The sequence below is a fragment of the Anabrus simplex genome, chromosome 1, assembly GCF_040414725.1.
Source record: "Anabrus simplex isolate iqAnaSimp1 chromosome 1, ASM4041472v1, whole genome shotgun sequence".
Lineage (NCBI taxonomy): Eukaryota > Metazoa > Arthropoda > Insecta > Orthoptera > Tettigoniidae > Anabrus > Anabrus simplex.
In genome coordinates, this window is record NC_090265.1 from 152,541,478 (window position 1) to 152,563,074 (window position 21,597).

Genomic DNA, 21,597 nt, shown 5'->3' on the forward strand with positions numbered 1-21,597 from the left:
AGATGCGTGGCAAGATGAACAACTCCAACACGTTCTTGGCCTAAGGCTTTTCAGGCAGGGTGGTTTATAGCTCTCCGATTTTAAGATTTTTTCCTTGATACTGAAAACGAGTCCGCAAATATTTTCTCGGAATATAATAAAAGTATTTTTAACAGGTTTAGGGATAAAAATACGAATTTTAGGAATATAGGCAAAGATAGATTCTGGCATCAATTCAGACATATTTAGGCACTATAGGACCGCCGTTTCTAACCTTATAAATGCATTAAATGTTTGAATACAACTTCATTTTAAATTATCTCTTCAGGAACAAAATATGTCTTTCCTAAAAATGCGAGGTTTAGCGACTACATCCTTCTATTCAGGGTTGCCGTCAGGAAGGGAATCCGGCCGTAAAATAGGGCCAAAACCACATGTGCGACACAGCTCGCACCCGCGACCCCACAGATGTGGGAAAAGCGGTAGAAGTAGCAGAAGAAGAAGAAGAAAAATTTTGTTTTTGTATTTTTTAAATTTCCTTAATCAAATAATATATTAACACAAATTTCTTAATATTTACAAACAATAAGACAATAATAATAATAATAATAATAATAATAATAATAATAATAATAATAATAATAATAATAATAATAATAATAATAATAATAATAATAACAATTCAGCAGCTAACAAACAATTTAACAAACTAAAACAAAAATCAAAGTCAACAACTTCTATATTGAGTAGGCTCGTTCATTATTTCGCACATTTTTTTATCTTGTAATATTGAGTTCAGTTTAGGAACATAATCGAACTATTCACTGTACCGGTATGTATTACATACTTCCCAGAGAATGCACACAAGGATATGAAATATATTATGTTACTTAATAGTGACCTGTGCTTACTATTTAATATTGTGACATACAGTATTCAAATTCTGTAATACAAGGTTAAATAATTTATTATCAGTAGTAGGTTTAATTTTCACCAAGGCAGGTAAAGGCAATACTACTATGCAGTAATACTGTATAAAAATGAATATATTAAGAAGATAGAGCAATTTTTAGGAGATAATAAATTCACTATTGATAAGACAGGCCCCACTGTTTTGTTTCGAGAAAAGCAGAAGAAAGACTTCGATAGCTGAACAGCTTCAAAGTTATTGCAGCCAAAAACAGCACAAACCTTACCAAACATGGTTAAATGCTAGTATGATTGTAAATCAAAAAACTTTTGCCACCGGATAATTAAATTTTCACGAAAATCTTTTTTCTTGGCGCAGATCCAAGAACAAAATTTCACACATCAACTGATCGGTATTCCTAATACACTCAGTTTCAAGGCCGTTCCGCTAGGTGCGTTGGCAACCAATATCTTGCGATATCTCGCAAAGTGGCACGTATTCTCTATAGTGTATTTACTATGGCGTAAGATACCGGTACCTCTTTGATCGTAAGAGTAGACACTCTTGTCCGTTGTCTCGTACATACTTTTGATTTCACATCTACTGTATATCGTCCTCGCCTGTTACATGAATTGTGTTTGTGATGTATAGGAACAGTCACAAGAGTAATTAAATCAACAGCCTGTTTCCAGTCATTCGACCGGGTTAGGAATGGAATGAATGAAGCCCCCATCTAGCGGCGAGGATAGAAATTGTGCCGGCTGCCGCAGCCTGTCGCACTCCACTGGGGCAATGATTAATGACTGACAGATGAAATGAAATGATATGGGAGAGTGTTGATGGAATAAAAGATGACTGGGAAAACCAGAGTACCCGGAGAAAAACAAATAACAATTCATTAACATAAACTTCGTAATATTTACGAACAGTAGGACAATAAGAATAACAACAACTCAGTACCTTAATTAAGGCCACGGCCGCTTCCTTCCCATTCCTAGGCCTTTCCTATCCTGTCGTCGCCATAAGACCTATCTGTTTCGCTTTTTCCCAGCACAAATCTCACATGGGGTGACCGGGATTTGAACCACGGAACCCAGCGGTGTGAGGCCGGCGCGTTGCCGTCTGAACCATGGAGGTTCTAATCACAAGAGTAATATTATGGTTAATTCATGAAACTCGGCTGCAATTTTCGTAGTTCATGTTAACATAACTTCATTAGATACTGAACTACACTCCCACATGATGTTGATACATTTTTCCATTGAATGAAATAGGTCCTACTCACCAAGTCTGCAGTTGACGATGCGCGGATTGGTCTTCACCCAGTCCCTCATTTGCTGCAAGGCTTGATCTCGAGTTGCCTTATCTTCTCTAAGCTCTTCTTTGGCTATCCGCTGGGTCTCTAGTGACAGTTTGCACTCGTACTCATCTGGCTCCGTCAACCACGTTCTAGAAGCCATTGTGAACCTGGAAACACATACACCCAAGATCTATTTACATTTCTTATTTGAGAGCTAAAGTTTATAACAAAGAATGTATCGCAATGACATTGCTCTAAAAGGTTACATTCTCCCAAGTTCCATCATCAGTGAGCTTTCGATGAGTGTAATTAACGCAATAAAAACAGAAAAGGAATTGAAAGCAGATTTGCGAATTTTGATTATAGGAACACTGAAGAAAGACAAGTATATAAACGAAACACCTGTGCAAAGTAGGTAATGCAAATTTGTCGTTCAAAATAGCATCTTGAGAGGCCATGATTGTTTTGGCAGTAAAATATGTTTCCGTTCATTGTTGATAATATAAAATCTACTTTCTTTTGCCTATTCTTTATTCTTTGAAGGGTCGGACCTCTTTTATTTTCCCTTCTGATTAGTGTTAATAGAGGATGGTTGCCATTTGTACATCCTTTTAAAACAATAGTCACCACCACCACCATGAACGAAACGCACGAGTGCAACGAAGGTTGCCACACAGTATCAGCCATTTCATTTCATCATAGGGTGGCATATGTCTCATTTGCTTTTAATGGTGATTACTTGCGAGAAAGTGCCACTAGGGGGCGTACATATCCCTCCTGCAAGATGCAAGACACTGAATAAAGCTTTAATTAACAGTGTGAGCAGTGAGAACCGCAAAACTAACTTGAGACATGCCCGGCAGCAGATTCGACAAGTCTTTAACCCGCTAGATGAGTTTGAGAGACTGCTTGCCACTTGATTCGTTCTAAGTAGCCTACACTATGCATCGGTGTTCAACGTAGTGGTAACGTAAGGGTACACGTAAGGCTCGGGTTGATCGCGGCAGGCTGTAAACACTCCAAGAGCGTCGCTGCACACCATCCAAAGACATATCACGGCAGCTGGGATTACGCCTATGTCAACCTATACCACATCCAGGCGTCTAGCAGAGCAGAGCAGAGGCTTCGGCCTCGGCATTCCTTACGATGTCTATCATTAGGACTTGAGATCTGCCGACCACGTTTGAAATTCTGCCACGAACCGGTACCATGGCAGCTAGTGAATTGGCAATGAGTGGTGTTCAGCAACGAATCACGGTTCTGTCTGGATACAGACGATAGCCGATTTCGAGTCTGGAAACGTCTTGGCCAGCGCAGTCATTCATACTTCATTGTTGAGCGACACACCGCCCCAACGACGGGTGACAAAGTGTGGGGTACCATTTCATTCAATTCCCACTCCCCGCCAGCGGTGAGTGAAGGAACCCGGATGGCGCGACGATACGTCCAGGAAATTCTGCGTTCCTTTCCTGGTGCAGCTTGACAACCACATTCTCCAATAGGACAATGGCCAGCCACACACAACATGGGTATCTCTGAACTGCCTTCATGATGTCCGCATACTTCCTTGGCCAACGAGGTCTCTAGACATCTCGTCATCGAGAACGGTTGGGGCCAGATTGCACCGTAATTTCGGCCAGCGATAACTACGGCAAATTTAAAGGGCCAGTTGCGATATCTGTGGCAGGGTCGTCTTCAGGAGAACATCTGACGTCTGTGTGCTTCCATGCCCGACCGTATCACCGCCTGCCTCCGTGTTACGGGTGGTCCGAACACCGTACTAAGTGCATCTTTCAAGATGCCCCCGCTATAGCTCTTTTTTGTTGCTATTTTGCTTTACCTCGCACCGACACTGATAGGTCTTATGGCGACGATGGGATAGGAAAGACGTAAGAATGGGAAGGAAGCGGCCGTGGCTTTAATTAAGGTACAGCCCCAGCATTTGTCTGGTGTAAAAATGGGGAAACCACGCAAAACCATCTTCAGGGCTGCCGACAGTGGGATTCGAACCCACTATCTCCCGGATGCAAGCTCACAGCTGGGCGCTCCTAACCGCACGGCCAACTCGCCCGGGATATGGCTCTTTCAAGGTGCGCATACTTCTTTGCTGTTGTTGCTTATGAGTGTAGATATAGAGCTGTGTAAAGACATAGGCCTATTTAAAGAGTGAACATATGAAAGAAATTAGATGTCCAAAATTATTTTATAGTGTTTGCTACGGGCACATCCATCAGTTCTTTTTCCCATCCATTTTGGTGTTGTTTTTCCTCTGTGGGCGGAGGTGGTGAAATACATCCATGCTATCCCTTGCCTGTCATAAAAGGTTATCAAAAGAGGTTATCCACCGGGCTTAGATCTTCGGAGCTTGGGTTGATGACCACGTGATCCCCAGCTGAGCCCAAATTCGTTTCACTTATGCCAGGCTTCTCACGTTTTTCTTTCCTACCCGATCTCCATTGGACAACTCTTGTTCTCATCGAACCTATCCTATGGATGGAGGCAGTAGAATAATGCATCCACGGTATCCCCTGCCTGTCATGCGAGGCGACTAGAAGGGAACCCAGGCTCTCTCGTTTTGGAAGAGTGGGGTGGCAACCATCGGTCCCCTATCTGAGTCTGCTGTTGCTTCCACTTACTTGTGCAGGCTCCTTACTTCTTTCCTCTCCAACGTCCCGTGGTTAAAAATTGTTCTCTTATGACCCCGATAGTAATAGGTTTTGTGAGGCCTACGGAGATTTTAATTTTCACAGCCTTCGTATCTTCTCTCTTTCTTTTTCTACACGTCGGATACCCTTCTTTTTCCATTCCTATTACTGGTAAGAGAGACTGGTTGCCCAGTTGTACTTAAAACAACCACCGCCACCGCGACCACCAGAATTAAAGTTCTTGGACTTTGAATCGAGCTCGGAGCCTTCGGATAAGACGCATGCACGCTATCCATACACTACAGAGCTGACGTATTATCCTTCACATCCCATCTGGTATCATCCCTTTAAAAGCATTGAGGTCGGAGGGGTCAAACCAGAGATGTTAATCATGTAACGGGCTTGTCAAGTGACATTGGCCAGCGATCAAATGAACTTCACTGTTATCAATCAATGGAGTGTTGAACAGTTTCTTTGCGGATGTAATTCTCCAGTTTTACCCATTTCTGGTGTGAAAGTCATTCGCTAAGGCCCATTCACTTCTCATCTTAGTGAGCGGATTTCCCGAAGTCACTCACTGACCACAACGGCACGGTGGTTCTGAGTGTGGGATCTATCACGAGGTGTTGATGAATAATCCCAAGCGGAGAAAGTCATAGTGAAAGTTACTTCATTAGTATTATGTAAGATGAAGCTGTCTTTCTTATTACGCGAGATGGAGTGTGACCCTGACGTCTGTTCTTGTATTACGTGATGGAGTGGAACACTTCTCATTACAGTTGACCCATTTCCGCTCTGTAACTCACGTGATTCGGTGTTCTTTACCTAAAATCATAGCTCACTCTGTGGATCGGTAGTAGCCAGTGTTGCCAGGTTGAGGGATGTTCCTCTCGACGTAGAGATTTTTAAAACCGAAGTGGGATGAAGGACTTGGGGGTGAGGGGAGGAGGAAATGATTTGGAGAGTAGGGATTTTTATAGTATTCTATTTTCGTTTTTAAATAAAAATATTTCTTAAAAATGAACTCATTTAAGCCAACTCTAGAAGAAAATGAATAGTCATGGAAAATTTTCCATGCTGAGATAACATTTTAAGCCCTTTTGTTCTATAACTCTAGAAAATGGATCGTCATAAACAATTTCCAGCGTTGAAATAACATTTTTTCCATGACGATCGACACAAAAACAAAGAAAATAAATCGATTACATTTAAAATCTTCGAACGGGGTCACGACTGCAGGTATTGACGTAGAAAACTTAATCTCATTAAATGCATCACTTCTTATTCATAAAGTCGTGCATAATAAAATGTTCACCACCTCTGAATTTCCTAAAGTCACTGACATTCATTCATATAAGACGCAGAGCATAGTTCTCTGCGAAACGTAAAGAATTTCACCTTATTTTCTTGACACGGCATAAGCCCAAAGGCCTTATGTCTATAAGTACGGGCCGTGAAAGCATAAATGGCGACAATAAATTACGTGTTTTTTCAAAATTATACAACAAGGTTTGACACTAAAGGAGTGCAACACTTACTAATATCTGAATATAACAGCATTCCTGACAATATAGCAACCATCTCTAAAACTGTGCCATTTCGTAATAAACTTAAGAAGTATCTGTTAGGCACTATGAATGTCTAACAGTTATTTCTCTTATATTTTTTATTTCTAAAGTCACCTTAAAAGTCAAATATGTTGTCCCTCCTGTATTGTTACTTTGATAATAATCCACTTAATATAATCCTCTCCATTAGGTAAATAGTGATAGTCAAATCATATGTAAAACCACTATTATTACTTTTTGACTTTTAGACCTTAGACCTTAGACCTTAATCCGCCATTGTTGTGATTATCTATGTATTGTTCTCTTGACAGAGCTCTTGCTCTCTGGAACCCTATTTATTAATAAAATAAAAATTAAAAACATACTGTACATACCACGTGATAGGTGGTATTGTCGAAATAAAGTATCTAGATTTTTAATTTTTGACTTCCGGTCTTATCTACCATGCAACTAACTACAAATTTGTATTTTTATTATTATTAATTATTAATTGAATTGATGATAGTAAAAATGACGTGTGGTTTCCGAAGAGGCGTGGTTCAGGTCTTTCGAGTGGACGCCGCGTAGCCGACGGATGAGGAAGGCCTACCTATAATGAATTATAATGATGAAGACGGCACATACACCCAGCCCCAGAGCCATTGGAATTAACCAATTAAGGTTAAAACCACCGGCCAGGCCGGAAATCGAACCTGGGACCCTCTGGACCAAAGGCCAGCACGCTAAACATTTAGCCATGGAGTCGGACAATTTAATTGATGAATTGAACTTATTGATTTAAGACGAATACGAACACCCAGCCCAAAGCCAGAGAAATTAAGCAGACAAAGTTAAAATCCCCGACCCAGCCGATAATCGACTCCTTTTCCCCCCGCGAAAATAGTATCTATTTAGTATGGGGTTGAAATTTTTCTATCACTGTTTGGAGCTCCAGTTGCATGGAATACATCTCACAACACTTGGCTGCTTAAACTTTGAGAGGCTCCAGCTAAACCTTCTGACTCTTGCCACGGGTGATGTTGGATTTTTTGGAATTCTGATAAATCGCTCTATCCTCTCTAATGAGTTCTCAATAATTTTGAAGCCTTTTATTGTCCATATGTCGCGACATTTTCCGAAAGACAGTAATATTTAGCAGTTTTTTGTACAACAGTTTTCTCAAATGTTTGCTGTTTGATTCTTATGTGGCGTATACGTACATAACCACTGAGAAGAATGAAACGACATATCACACGACGTGCTACTGCGTCGTAGTCCAGAACTACTCTAACTGTTAGCCGCGCGGCACGGCGATTGCGGTATCTCAAGATAACAGTACTACTGCATCATCCGATGACATCATACCTAGGTCAGACACTTGTTTCTAGATTTACTGGTCCTTTTTCTTTAAAATGAGATATTGAACATTGTCGTCTCTCTCGTGTTGTCTAGAGATTATTTCGATTTTTAAAACGTTCATATTTTTGGAACGCTCACCGTCCAAGTACGTTTCTACGTAGTCTACATCAAGCGGTTGCTGCACTGGTAGTTGGATATGTGTAACGAAAATATATGCTGCTATTACTGTCCTCTTATCGAGGATATGTTAAAATTGATTAAAATGCAACACTGTCCACCTTTGTGGTGTAGTGGTTAGTATGATCAGCTGCCAACCCCAGAGGCCCGGGTTCGATTCCAGGCTCTGCCACGAGATTTGAGATGTGGTACGCCCACTCAGCCTCGGGAGGTCAACTGAGTAGAGGGAGTTCAATTCCTACCTCAGCCATCCTCGAAGTGGTTGTCCATTATTTCCCACTTCTCTTCTAGGCAAATGTCGGGACATTACCTAACTTAAGGCCACGGCCGCTTCCTTCCCTTTTCCTTGTCTATCCCTTCGAATCTTCCCATCCCCCCACAAGGCCCCTGTTCAGCATAGCAGGTGAAGCCGTCTGGGCGAGGTACTGGTCGTCCACCCCAGTTGTATCCCCGACTCAAAGTCTAACGTTCTAGGACACTCCCCTTGAGGTACCTGTCGTAAAAGGTGACTAAAAGGGGTACCAGGGGCCCTGAAATTGGGAGTGTGGGTTTGCGACTACAGTTCCCTTAGTTCGGTCTAGCAAGGTCTTCATCTTTCTTATCCGACTCCATCTGGTCAACTCTTGTTCTCTTCCGAACTGGACGGTATTAGGTTTTCGAGCTCTAGGGCATCTTTCATTTTCATATCCTTCGTAGTCCTTATTTTTTTTTTTTTTTTTTGCCTATTCCTTCATTTTTCGAAGTGTTGGACCCCTTTCTATTTTGTCCTCTGATTTGTGTTAAGAGAGGATGGTTGCCTCTTAGATCAACAATTATCACCACACCAACAGCTCTGGTGGTAGCATCAAGAAACGTCAGTACTTACTCTTGGTCTGTGTTTAGAAGACAAGCTTCTTTAAGGCAAGGGCTTCTACAATATGTATTACTACTTTCGAGTGGTATTGGCAATGAATTTACGGACTTCTACAGAATTAGCTACCATAGTGCGGAATTACTCGGACTGCTGAGAAATAGCCGAATAATTACAATTAAGTTAATGTCCGGCTCCATGGCTGAATGGTCAGAGTAGTGCTCTTCGGTTCAGAGAGCCTCGGGTTCCATTCCCGGCCGAGTCGAGGATTTTAATCTTAAATGGTTAATTCCATTGGCTCTTGGAATTAGTGTTTGACGGGTTGAGTGGCTCAGACGGATAAGGCGCTGGCCTTTTGCCCCCAACTTGGTAGGTTCGATCCTGGCTCAGTCCGGTAGTATTTGAAGGTCCTCGAATACGTCAGTCTTGTGTCGGTAGATGTACTGGCACGTAAAATAACTCATGTGGGACAACATTCCAGTACCTCAGCGTCTCCGAAAATCGTAGTTAGTGGGACGTAAAAATACATTATTATACTTATTATTAATAATAATATTACTAGGTGTTTGTACTGTCCTCAACATCTCTGCAACTCATACACCACGCACACAACACTATCCTCCACTACCAAAACACACAGTTTCCCACATTTGGCAGATGCCACCCACATTCGTCGGAGGGTCTGCCTTACAAGGGCTGCACCAGGCTAGCAATAGCCATAAGAAATTATTATTAAATGAATTAATTGAAAATGTACATTAAAATATGTTTTTGAAGTACTAAACAACTGTAGCATTAGTGTGTTGTTCCAAAGTAGGCCTATATATTTTCAAAAATTTTCCAAAAGGAAACCATAATTGATCGCGAAGGTTAGACATGTTCAACCTTTTTAGGTCTTACCCAGTCGTGAAATTGCCAGCGTTTCCTCCCAGTGTAGCAATGGGCTCGTCAGTGACGTATCAAATGCCTAGTAGCCACCCGCGTCATAGAAACGTGTGGCAATCTAAGTGACGAGCCCATTGCTGCACTGGGGCGAAACGCTGGTAATTTCACGATTTCACGATAGAGTAAGGCGTAAAGAGCTTGAAGGTTTTAAAATAATATTTTGATATTCATTCTCAAAATGCGTCATACTTCCAAAATTGCCTTAATACTGCAGATTTAGCCGAAGCCCGCTTGGTGGTAATGGTCGTTAAGGCGTTGAAGTCTAAACGGTCTGACACCGTGGTTAGCCGGTTCGAGTCCCGTTGGTCCAAAAAAAATTAACTGTCAGATTGTTGGTCGGCAGGGTAGGAGAGGTGGTGGTATACAATTTCTAATCACTAGATTGCGTGCCAAAAGCCTGGATTAAATTCCAAACCTCTCCGCAGTGCTCATATGGAGTCAGGGCATATGACGCAGCTGATGGCGATTCGTCCGTTGGATGGGGACGTTAAGCCTTGAGTAGACCCCTTGGTGCTATTCGACAGGAGTAGGCTATGTGCAGGCACCGGGTTTCACCTTTTTCCTTCCTACTATCATATATCACGTCATTCATTTCATCTCTAACTCTTCTGATGAAGTTGACGTCAGGAAGGGCATCCAGTCAAAAAAACCAGCCACGACAGATTCATTTCATCTCGTACCCGACCCCGCAGAGAAACGGGACAAGGGTTGGACTGAATGACTGACTGACTGACTGACTGACTGACTGACTGTAGATTTAGCCGAGTCTCACCGATTAACGTTATCCAATACTTTAACCGGCTCATTTCGAGCACTGAAAATTTGTTTGATATCTGTGTTTAAAGTCTCCGTGGCTCAGGCGACAGCGCGCCGGCCTTTTGCCACTGGGTTCCGTAATTCAAATCCTGGTCACTCCATGTGAGATTTGTGCTGGCTAAAGCGGAAGCAGGGCAGGATTTTCTCCGGGTGCTCCGGTTTCACCTGTTGTCTTTCATTCCAGCAACCTTCTCCAATATCATTTCATCTGTCAGTCATTAATCATTGCCCCAGGGGAGTGTGACAGGCTTCGGCAGCTAGCAAAATTCCTATCCTCGCCGCTAGATGGGGGCTTCATTGATTCCATTCCTCACCTAGTCAAATGACTAGAAACAAGCTGTGGATTTTTTAATCTCTATTTAAATATTTTTTTAAATGGTGGCCCCTTAGAAAGTGGGGACCCTCGAAGACGATCGGGTTCGCCGTTACCTTACTACAGCTCTGCTTCCATTTATTTGTGCAAGGCTTCTCACTTTCATCTTCCCTTCCTATTCTCCTTTGTCGACACTTTCATTCTTCGAAGGGTCAGGCTTACTCATTTTAACTCTGTAGATAGGAGTGGTGTAATATACCCACGGTTTTCCTTGCCTGTCGTGGGAGGTGACTAAAAGGGGTTTTCGCCTTGGGAGCGTGGGTTGGTGAACTACCCCTATTTCCCCTATTTGAGTGTGGCATTGCTTCCATTTATATGCGTCAGGCTCCTCTCGCTCATCATTCGTATCTGACCGCCCTTGTCCAACTTCTGTTCATTTACGACCCCGATGGCATTAGGCTTTCGAGGTCCTCAGGTATCATAATGCAGGCATTTTGATCTGAAGCCATTTAAAAATCCAAATCCATGGTGCAACAGCCCCAAAGGGCCATGGTCTACCAAGCCCGAAGGCCTGCAGATTACGAGGTGTCATGTGGTCGGCACAACGAATCCTATATTATTGGCTTTCTAGACCAGGGCTGCCATCTCTCCGTCAGGTGGCGCCTCAATTGTAATGCCGTGGGCTGAGTGGACCTCGAGCCAGCACTCAGATCCATGTAAAAATTCCTGACCTGGCCGGGAATCGAACACGATGTCTCGGGGTAAGAGCCAGGCACGCTACCCCTAGACTGCTGGGCCGGCTCTTAATGCCTTTTAGCTGTGTCAGTTTTGACGCTCATTTTCACTCTTATTACATGGCACAGAAACAAGAACTACCGAGTGGTTGGCCGCGCGGTTAGAGTTGCGCAGGTGTGAGCTTGCATTCGGAAGACAGTGGATTCGAATCCCACCGTCGGTGGCCCTGAAGATGGTTTCCCGTGGTTTCCCATTTTCACACCAGGCTAATGCTTTACTTTAATTGAGGCCACGACCGCTACCTTCCCAACCCTAGCCCTTGCCCATCTTTCCATAGCAGAACACCTTCGATGTGTTAGTGCGACGTTAAACAAGCAGTAAAAAAGGAAAACGGAACTCTCCTGGGCGATCTGTGGTTGAGTTTCAATTAAATTTGTCGAGAAACACCTAATGTGACACCACGAATCCTTTACATACCGACATCGTACAACATTGAGTGTCGAATGAACTATTATTTGCCCCTAAAAATCCGATAGTTTCCACTGGATCTGAACCTATGATCTTCGGATTCAGAGGCCGGCTCTCTCTCTCTCTCTCTCTCTTATAGCGGGATCTAAAGGGGATAATTATCTCGTTTTATTTCCCATTAGAAATGATTATTTCCTTCATCAATCAATCAATCAATCAATCAATCGATCGAGGTGTTCCACTCACCTTTAAATGATTGTCTGACACAACCATTCTCCGGAGTCCATTGTGTACTTTCTGTTCGAAAGCTTGATCCAAGGGATCATTCTATAATTGCTACTTTTGGGAAGCCAGTTTGACTGGCCTTCTTACCTCACTTCCGGGAGTTACGTGATTCCGGACTATTATTTGTCTACTGCACGGTTTGATATCGTTAACAGGTTATTGCAAAATTGCATACAGTATATGGGAGGAGTGGTCCAAGATACGACTCGTGGGAGAGAAGCCATCTGACTGAGTCGTATACCTAGGAAATGAATGCTAGCTAGCAATAGCGAAGTTTAATCCTTAATTATTGCTGTATATAGTCCGGCTCCATGGCTAAATGGTTAGCGTGCTGGCCTTTGGCCACAGGGGTCCCGGGGTCGATTCCCGCCAGGGTCGGGACTTTTAACCATAATTGGTTAATTTTGCTGGCATGGGAGCTGGGTGTATGTGTCGTGTTCATCATCATGTCATCCTCATCACGACGCGCAGGTCACCTACGGGAGTCAAATCGAAAGATCTACATCTGGCGAGTCGAACTTGTCTTCGGACACTCCCGGCACTAAAAGCCATACACCATTTCATTTCATTTTTCATTGCTGTATATGCAAATTTCCGAACAGTTTAGTCTCCTTGTTATTAAATAATAATTGTAGTCTAAATATTTAGTCTTTTTTTTTTTTTTTAGATATGAAGCTTCCACTGACTGTTTAATTACTATCAAGTTATTTTTAGGTATCCCGTGTCCCCAGGTTCTGAACTTAATTTCTCTTTTTGAATCAGTGTCTTAGAGACAGAGGTTAGATTCCCTTTCACTGCAGATTCACATACAGTGGAATTTATTTCCTAGTCACGAGAAGATCAAGAATTATGCTAGTTGATATTCTGGTCGAGAGAGATGACCAGAAAAGACGAGACGGTGCTTCCTCATAGAAAGTGAGAGCTTTCTCAGATTTAGTCTACAGTTTTGCCTTTGATCTCAGTCGATAATTAATTATTTGACATGCAAGTGATTTGACTTGTCAGTGACACAGGAAAGCTTTCGTCAAAGCATAGGAATGGGCTGTGGCTTCAATTAAAGTGTTTACATGGTTTCAAAATGAGAAACCACGGACAACCAACCTCAGAGCTGTTGGCAATGGGATTCGAACTTACCTTCTCCTGAATTACAAACAGCTACACGGCTTATACCGCGTAGGCGACTCGCACTCTTGATTGTTGTTTTGAGGGACAAAACTATGGTATTATCAATCTCATCCAATTCATTGCAGAAATGAGATATCAACTGAAGATAGAGAAGATTCAATAAACATTTTGAAAGCAAAATACTTCTTAGGCACTTGGCTTAGGTTTTCAGATTGGGAGTGTGTTTTGGTGAGCACGGGGACCCTAGTTGAGGCAGGGATTGTATCCACTTGTGCCAGTCTCCTTATTATCAGCTTTCCAATCTGACCTTCCTTGATCATCTTTTGCGCTCTTCCAATTCCGACGCTATTAGTAGGTTTACCGGGCGAATTGGCCGTGCGGTTAGGGGCGCGCAGGTGTGAGCTCGCATCCGGGAGATAGTGGGTTCGAACCCCACTGTCGGGAGCCCTAAATATGGTTTTCCGTGGTTTCCCATTATCACGCAAGGCAAATGCTGGAGCTGTACCTTAATTAAGGCCACGGCCGCTTCCTTCCCATTCCTAGGTCTGTCCTGTCCCATTGTCGCCATAAGACCTATCTATGTCGGTGCGACGTAAAGCAAATAGAAAAAAAAAACAGCTATTAGGTTTGCGAGGGCTACGGAGTCTTTCATTTTTTTACGCGGTCCTTCCCCTTCGTCATCCTTCGAAGGATTGGACCTCTTTCTTTTTCTCTTCTGATTAGTGTTAAAAGAGGGTGGTTACCCAGTTGTACTTCCTCTTAAAACAATAATCACCACCACCAGACTTCTTAGATTTCTCAAGCCTAATAAATAATATTGAGATAGGAAGAGAACACGGGTTGACCAAGAGAGATCAGGCAGAAAAGCCGATAGACAGAAGCATCAATCAGGCAAGTGGAGGTAATTCAGAACCATCTTTGGTCCTGGTGTATAGCAGTGATATTGTCAGTTTGTTTCAACGCCAACCCAAGAAGAAATGCTTGCTCGTAGGGATTATTTTAATGTGGAATGCATCGAAAAAGTCGTCAAAGCTGTGGAAATAAATGACTCGCTAGGTCTAGTAAACATAAATCGTCAGGGAGGCAAGGGAACAAAAATTGTCCAGAGGAATAGGGGTAGGAAAACTTAGAAGCCTGGCACAAGTAAGTGGAAGTAATGGGGAGCTAAGATATGGGGTTCAAGTTGAGTGCCCCTAGAGGAGATCCCCCTGTGGATGGGGCAGGTAGAATACTTCCGCAGAATCCCCTGCAGTCGTAAAAGGAGACTAAAAGGGGATCCAGGATCTTTCATCTTGGGAGCGTGGATTGGCGACCACGGATACCATAGCTGTACCTGGCACTGCTTCCACTTACTTCAGTCAGGGTTCTCGCCTTCATCTTTCTTATTCCTGGTCAACTCTTGTACTTTTCCGACCCCGATGGTATTAGGTTTGCGACAAAATAATAATAATAATAATAATAATAATAATAATAATAATAATAATAATAATAATAATAATAATAATAATAATAATAATAATAATAATAATAATAATAATGTTAAGAAGAAGAAGAAGAAGAAGTGCTTGGTGATAGTGATTATCTGGAGTAGAAGGAGCAGAAGTGTCGGAACTCTTCCATTTCCGTTCTGGTTAGTGTTAATAGAGGATGTTGCCCATTTGTACTTCCAATTCAAACCCCATGGTGCTACAGCCCCGAAGAACCTTGGCGTACTAAGCAACCACTGCCCAGCCCCAAAGCCTGCAGATTACGAGGTGTCATTTGGTCGGTACGACGAATCCTCTCGGCCCTTATTCTCGGCTTTCTAGACCGGGGTCGCCATCTCACCGTCAGATAGCTCCTCAATTCTCATCACGTAAGTTGAGTGGACCTCGAGACAGCCCTCAGATCCAGGTAAAAATCCCTGACCTGGCCGGGAATCGATGCCGGGATTTCCGGGTAAGAGGCAGGCACGCTACCCTTACACCACGGGGCCGGCCATTTATACTTCCCCTTAAAACAATAATCACCATCTGGAGGAGAAGAAGAAGTTCTCAAACAATAAAAGTAATGGTGAAGCAAACAAAATGGCCATAAAAGGTGAGGAATATGAAGACTTCTCGCAAACATATTGCCGTCTGGGTTGAAATAATTATTCATTTGACCTGTGGGGATTGGACAAGGAAGATGACAGGTGAGTGGTAACAAGGTCAGACTCGCCTGGTGATGCTCCGCGATTGTCAGAGTCATCAAGAAGATGTGGGTGGGGGAGGTTCTTTCCGATTTAAGAATGATGGTAACGGCTAAAGGACGAGAAAGACGGTAAAATTAAGGAATATTCCAGTTTTAGAGAAGAACAATGGTGGTGATGATTGAGTCCTTCGCAGGTTTCTTGGGCTAGAAAGGAACAAAGGTTATCCCAAGGAGATCGGACGGATGGAATTTGCACAATCATCAATCATCAATCAATACTGATCTGCATTTAGGGCAGTCGCCCAGGTGGCAGATTCCCTATCTGTTGCTTTCCTAGCCTTTTCCGAAATGATTTCAAAGAAATTGGAAATTTATTGAACATCTCCCTTGGTAAGTTATTTACAATAGGACTATGCTCGACTTTGCTCCCTTATTCATCGCTGTCGTCCTGTTAGTTTATACCCTCTGCTGGTAGACCCATAATAATACTCCTACACACACACACACACACACACACACACTGGAAGAAATAACGAACACTTATTTTTTGCAGGTGTAACCGTCTTATTGTTTTATGTGCCTTATGTACATTTTCGAATCAAGTGAACTCCTGAGCTATACGTTGAGGACACAGCTACTGCCTTCGCAGTTCTAATCCTTTCTTATACCTCCTTTGAGGAAAGCCTGCACATTAAAGCACTTGTAAATTAATTAATTAATTAATTAATTAAATTAATTAATTTAAATAAATATTGCCTGAAGTCGAAGGCTGTGGCTGTACTCTTCTCCGTGCGGGTAGGACAGTGGAATGCACCCAAGGTATCCCCTACCTGACTTAAAAGCCGACAAGGAGGAGGATCGGGGGCTCTCAGCTTGGGAGCATGGGTTGATGACCACACTCCTACCTGCTTCTCGCATTGCTTCCCTTTACTTGTGTTAGATTCCTCACTTTCACCTTTCCTGTCTGACCACCATTGGTCAACTGTTGTTCCCTTCCGACCCTGATAGTATTAGTCTTGCGAGGTGAAGGAAGTCCTTCGTGTCCCTTCCCTTTCTTTTGTCGGTACCTTCATTCTTCGAAGTGTCAGGCCTCCTTCATTTTCCTCCTCATTAGCGTTAGGAAAGGATGGTTGCCAGTTGTACGTCCTTTTAAAACAATAATCATCACCATCAGGGCAGTACTCTAAATTTGAAAAGCTCGCACTTTCTGCGAGGAAGCGCCCTCTTGTATTTTACGGTCATCTCTTTCGAATGTCTAACACAAGAATATCAATCAGAATATCGTCTTGATCTTCTCACTACTTGGAAATACTCCATAGGCTACACGGCTACTGCAAAGAAGGAGGTTCGAACCGGTGCCCCTGAGGCACATGGGGTAAAGGATCATCCGAAATGAGTAAGAAAAATAACTAGCACCGTATTCTACACCAACATGAAGGTGTACTGGGAAACCAGAAAGGCTGAAAAGAACGGTAGTTCTATGTGACTGAAAGGATAGCCTATGTAAATATTATTTTTTAAATACGTACATAAAACATACACCATCAGAGTTTTTGTAGTAATGTATGCACCAGATGTCTTCATAGGACTCCTCTCCTTTCTTCTAGAAGGAAGCTGTGGACCACAGAGATTACGCAGAAGTGGAACAGACAAACCGGCCGCCTTGAGCGCTTTCACTTCAGAGGTCAAACAGCGCACCAATGTCTCGGTCGTGCGCTCTGTATTGGTACCTATTTTGCTCATTAACCTGATTCTCAGGCGTTAATTAGAGACTATACTGCTACTTAAAACTGCACCATATTCAAACGTTTCGCATCTACAGCAGTGTGGCCACAATGTTTTTTCCTGCGATTTCTGGCACCGACTGCCACCTGTCCTCCCCGATTTCGCTTGATTTTCCTTTCAAGGCTCTTCTCTATTTTAGTCGATACCTTCATTCTTCGAAGAGTCAGAGCATTTCCTTTTTCTTGTAGCAGTTCTTAAGGGGACTCCCTGTTGGTGGGGCGGTATAATATATTCACTACCCCTGCCTGCCGTAAGATGTGACTAAAAGGGGCTCAACTTGATAGCGCGGTTGGCGACCACGGGGTCCCAAGCTGAGTCTGGCATTGCTTCCACTTTCTTGTGCCAGCTCGTCACTTTTATACAAGATGTTTAAAACATACGCGGCAAAATTTTAGTGTTGGATTACTCTCATACAGAAAAGGAAAAAGTGTATATACGATTGCAGTCTGCTTTACGTCCCACGAACACAGAAAGGTTTTGTGGAGATGATAGGATAGGAAAGGGCTAGGAGTGGGAAGGAAGTGTCCGTGCCTTAATTTAGGTACAGCCCCAGCATTTGCGTGGTCTGGAAATGGGAAACCACGGAAAACCATCTTCAGGGCTGCCGACAGTGGGGCTCGAACCCACTATCTCCCGAATGCAAGCTGTTAGCTGCTTGACCCAAACCGCACAGCCACTTGCTCGGTAAAAGTGTATATAAATATGGGTCCGGGAATGCGTACTGTCCGAGATATCAGACTGTATCACGGACTAGAACATCAGGTGTCGAGATCTAGCTTGCATGTAGGCTACTGATGTACTCGAATAATGATCTTACAAATGGTGTTCAAAATGCCCGCCACCTGGCGTACTGCAGGCTTGTGCATGTCGTGGCATGGAGTTCGAATATGCCCGGTATTGTACGTATTATTTGAATGGGCATTACAGTTCAACCATGAAGTTTTGCTTCATCCTCGACAGCAGTGGCGTACACCAACGACTTTGCATAATCTCTCACAAAGAAATCCAATTGGTTTAGATCAGGTGATCGTGGAGGCCAAGAAAGTAGCCTTCGCATTTCTGGAACAATGTTCATATACACTTTTTCCTTCTCTATACGTGAGGAATCCAATCCAGAAATTACTGTATACGGTATACTTGCCAAGCGAGATACTGCGAGGCTTAGCATGTAGTGGGCAGTTTCCAGCCAATACAGAACTGTTCCTGGTCTCTCTCTCTCTCTCTCTCTCTCTCTCTCTCTCTCTCTTTCTCTCTCCGTGTATATGTGTGTGAGAGAGAGCTTCGTATCTGTTCTCGTTACACGCGTTCATTTGGGGTACCCATAATGAATTATGGCGCTCACGATTCCTGCTGTCTTCTGGCCCGTAACCACACATTTCGTTTAAGAGGGGCCGACTTGGTTTGGAATTGAATAAACGCGGCGGAATACATGAAACTAAGTCGGAAGGGGCGGGCAGGACCTCGGAAATTTGGCACTATTCAGATAGCAATCAGGCACTATACCACGACTCCACAGAAGAAGTTTCTATATTAGACGTGGTCACGTGTGTGACATACACTGCATATATTGCAATGCCGATTTACACAGCTGTACACAACTGAACGCATCCAGATTCCATTGTGTGTTTGTCCGAATGTACATCACTCTTTTGAGTGTACAGAATTGTCTAACTTCCTCGCAGGTTCACCTTTCTCAGGAAAAATAATTGAACCTATCGATATGTTTGTTGTGGGTATCCAAAGGGTTTGTGTCTACAAGGGAGGTGAATTATATGTTTATACTAATTAAAAGTAAGTCTAAAAATATTAAGTGCGATGAACATACAGAACCATGTACTTACTCTGTTTTTGAGCGATTATACAAATAGTCCATATAACGTTATTTGTAAAGTGAACTAGAGAGGAAAATAATAATAATAATAATAATAATAATAATAATAATAATAATAATAATAATAATAATAATAATAATAATAATAATAATAATGTCCGCCTCTGTGGTGTAGTGGTTAGTGTGATTAGCTGCCACCCCCGGAGGCCCGGGTTCGATTACCGGCTCTGCCACGAAAATTTGAAAAATGGTATGAGGGCTGGAACGGGGTCCACTCAGCCTCGGGAGGTCAATGATTCCCACCTCAGCCATCCTGGAAGTGGTTTTCCATGGTTTCCCACTTGTCCTCCAGGCAAATGCCGGGATGGTACCTAACTTAAGGCCACAGCCGCCTCCTTCCCTCTTCCTTGTCTATCCCTTCCAATCTTCCCATCCCCCCGCAAGGCCCCTGTTCAGCATAGCAGGTGAGGCCACCTGGGCGAGGTAATGGTCATCCTCCCCAGTTGTATCCCTGACCCAATGTCTCACGCTCCAGGATACTGCCCTTGAGGCGGTAGAGGTGGGATCCCTCGCTGAGTCCGAGGGAAAAACCAATCCTGGAGGGTAAGCAGATTAAGAAAGGAATAATAATAATAATAATAATAATAATAATAATAATAATAATAATAATAATAATAATAATAATAATGGTATAAATCTACGTCGATATCTAAACATTTCGGATACTTCAGTACTGCACTAGGCTAGCGATATGTAGAAGTCTTCATGGCTTAGAAGTCAATTGCGTACTGGTAGTGAGCTGTAGTAGGTTGATCGTACAAGGTGATCTGGAGTGAAAATGAAAGTCAAGTTTAAGACCGACAGCAAGTCTACGGCCTATTAAGTCCGGTGAAGAATGAAGACAGACGTAATATGTCGAATATATTCCTATGCCCATTTACACACCTGTACACAACTGAAGGTACTCAGATTCCATATGACATGTGAAATTGTATAAATACATGTACTCAGGGTGGTCGGAAACAACGTGAATCGAGCGTTAGAGCGTTGGTCATACTGATAAGTAATTTGAAAAAATTACGTCGATATCTCGCGATTTGGACTAGCAGGCAAGAGAGGAGAATTCAAGCCAGTGAGATGAAATTCCTAAGAAATGAAATGAAACGGCGTATGGCTTTTGATTTGACTCCCGTAGGCGACCTGCGCGTCCTTCCCTCTTCCTTCCAATCTCCCCATCCCCCCGCAAGGCCCCTGTTCAGCATGGCAGGTGAGGCCGTCTGGGCGAGGTACTGGTCATCCTCCCCAGTTTTATCCCCAGTTTTATGCCATAAATATCCCGACCGGGCAGGAGCTGGATGAGGGGAAATGATGATGATGATGATGATGATGATGATGATGATGATTCCGCATCGTTCTCATTTTATCAGATGCTGAAGTTAGCCAATCAGATCGCCTTGCGGGCGAATTCACATGGACTTTACGAAGCGGTGTTGTCTCACGCTCCAGGACACTGCCCATGAGGCGGTAGAGGATGAAATGATGATGAAGACGACACACACACCCAGCCCCCGTGCCAGAGAAATTAACCAATTAAGGTTAAAATTCCCGACCCTTCCGGGAATCGAACCCGGGACCCCTGTGGCCAAAGGCCAGCACGCTAACCATTTAGCTATGGAGCTGGACAATTCCTAAGAAGTATGATAGGAAAGACAAGGAAAGACAGATTGAGAAATGAAAATGTTAGGAAGGAAGTTGGGACAGGAAAGCTAAATGAGAGAGTTGAAAAGAATAAGCTAAGGTGGTTTGGACATGAAAAGTGGATGGAGGAGAATAGAATTCCAAGACAGATTCTGGAGGCAATGTGCGAGGGCAAGAGAGCAAGAGGAAGACCTAGAACTAGGTGGATTGAATCAGTGAAGAGCGGCATAAGAAGACGAAATTTAGACTGGGACAAGAGTGGAAGAGGAATGGTGGAAGGAAAGAGGAAGATGGTGAAGTGCCATAAATACCCCGACCGGGCAGGAGCTGGATGAGGGAAAATGATGATGATGATGATGATGATGATGATGATCCCGCATCGTTCTCATTTTATCAGATGCTGAAGTTAGCCAATCAGATCGCCTTGCGGGCGAATTCACATGGACTTTACGAAGCGGTGTTGCTAAATCTGCTCGTGGCTTGGTCGGGCTTGAGAGCCATGGCGAGAAATGTGCATCAAACACTAACACACCGTGGGTTTCAACCAATGCCACCGTAGCGTGCTTGCTGTGGGCCGAGCCTATCAGCAGGGAGGTCCTGCTTCAAGTCCCTACCCTGGAAAAGTGTATTTCTTCTATTGGCGCTCTGTAGTTCATA

The 21,597-nt window shown here is 43.2% G+C and overlaps 1 protein-coding gene across 1 annotated transcript in view; it reads right to left on the reverse strand.

Moving 5' to 3' along the window:
* The window catches only part of LOC136885210 (clavesin-2), a 195,441-nt gene that overhangs the window by 116,289 nt on the left and 57,555 nt on the right, over positions 1-21,597 (reverse strand). Inside the window, exon 3 of the mRNA XM_067157638.2 lies at positions 2,175-2,356. Coding sequence (XP_067013739.2) covers positions 2,175-2,349 — 175 coding nt within the window. The 5' untranslated portion in view covers positions 2,350-2,356. The remainder of the gene's footprint in view (positions 1-2,174; positions 2,357-21,597) is intronic.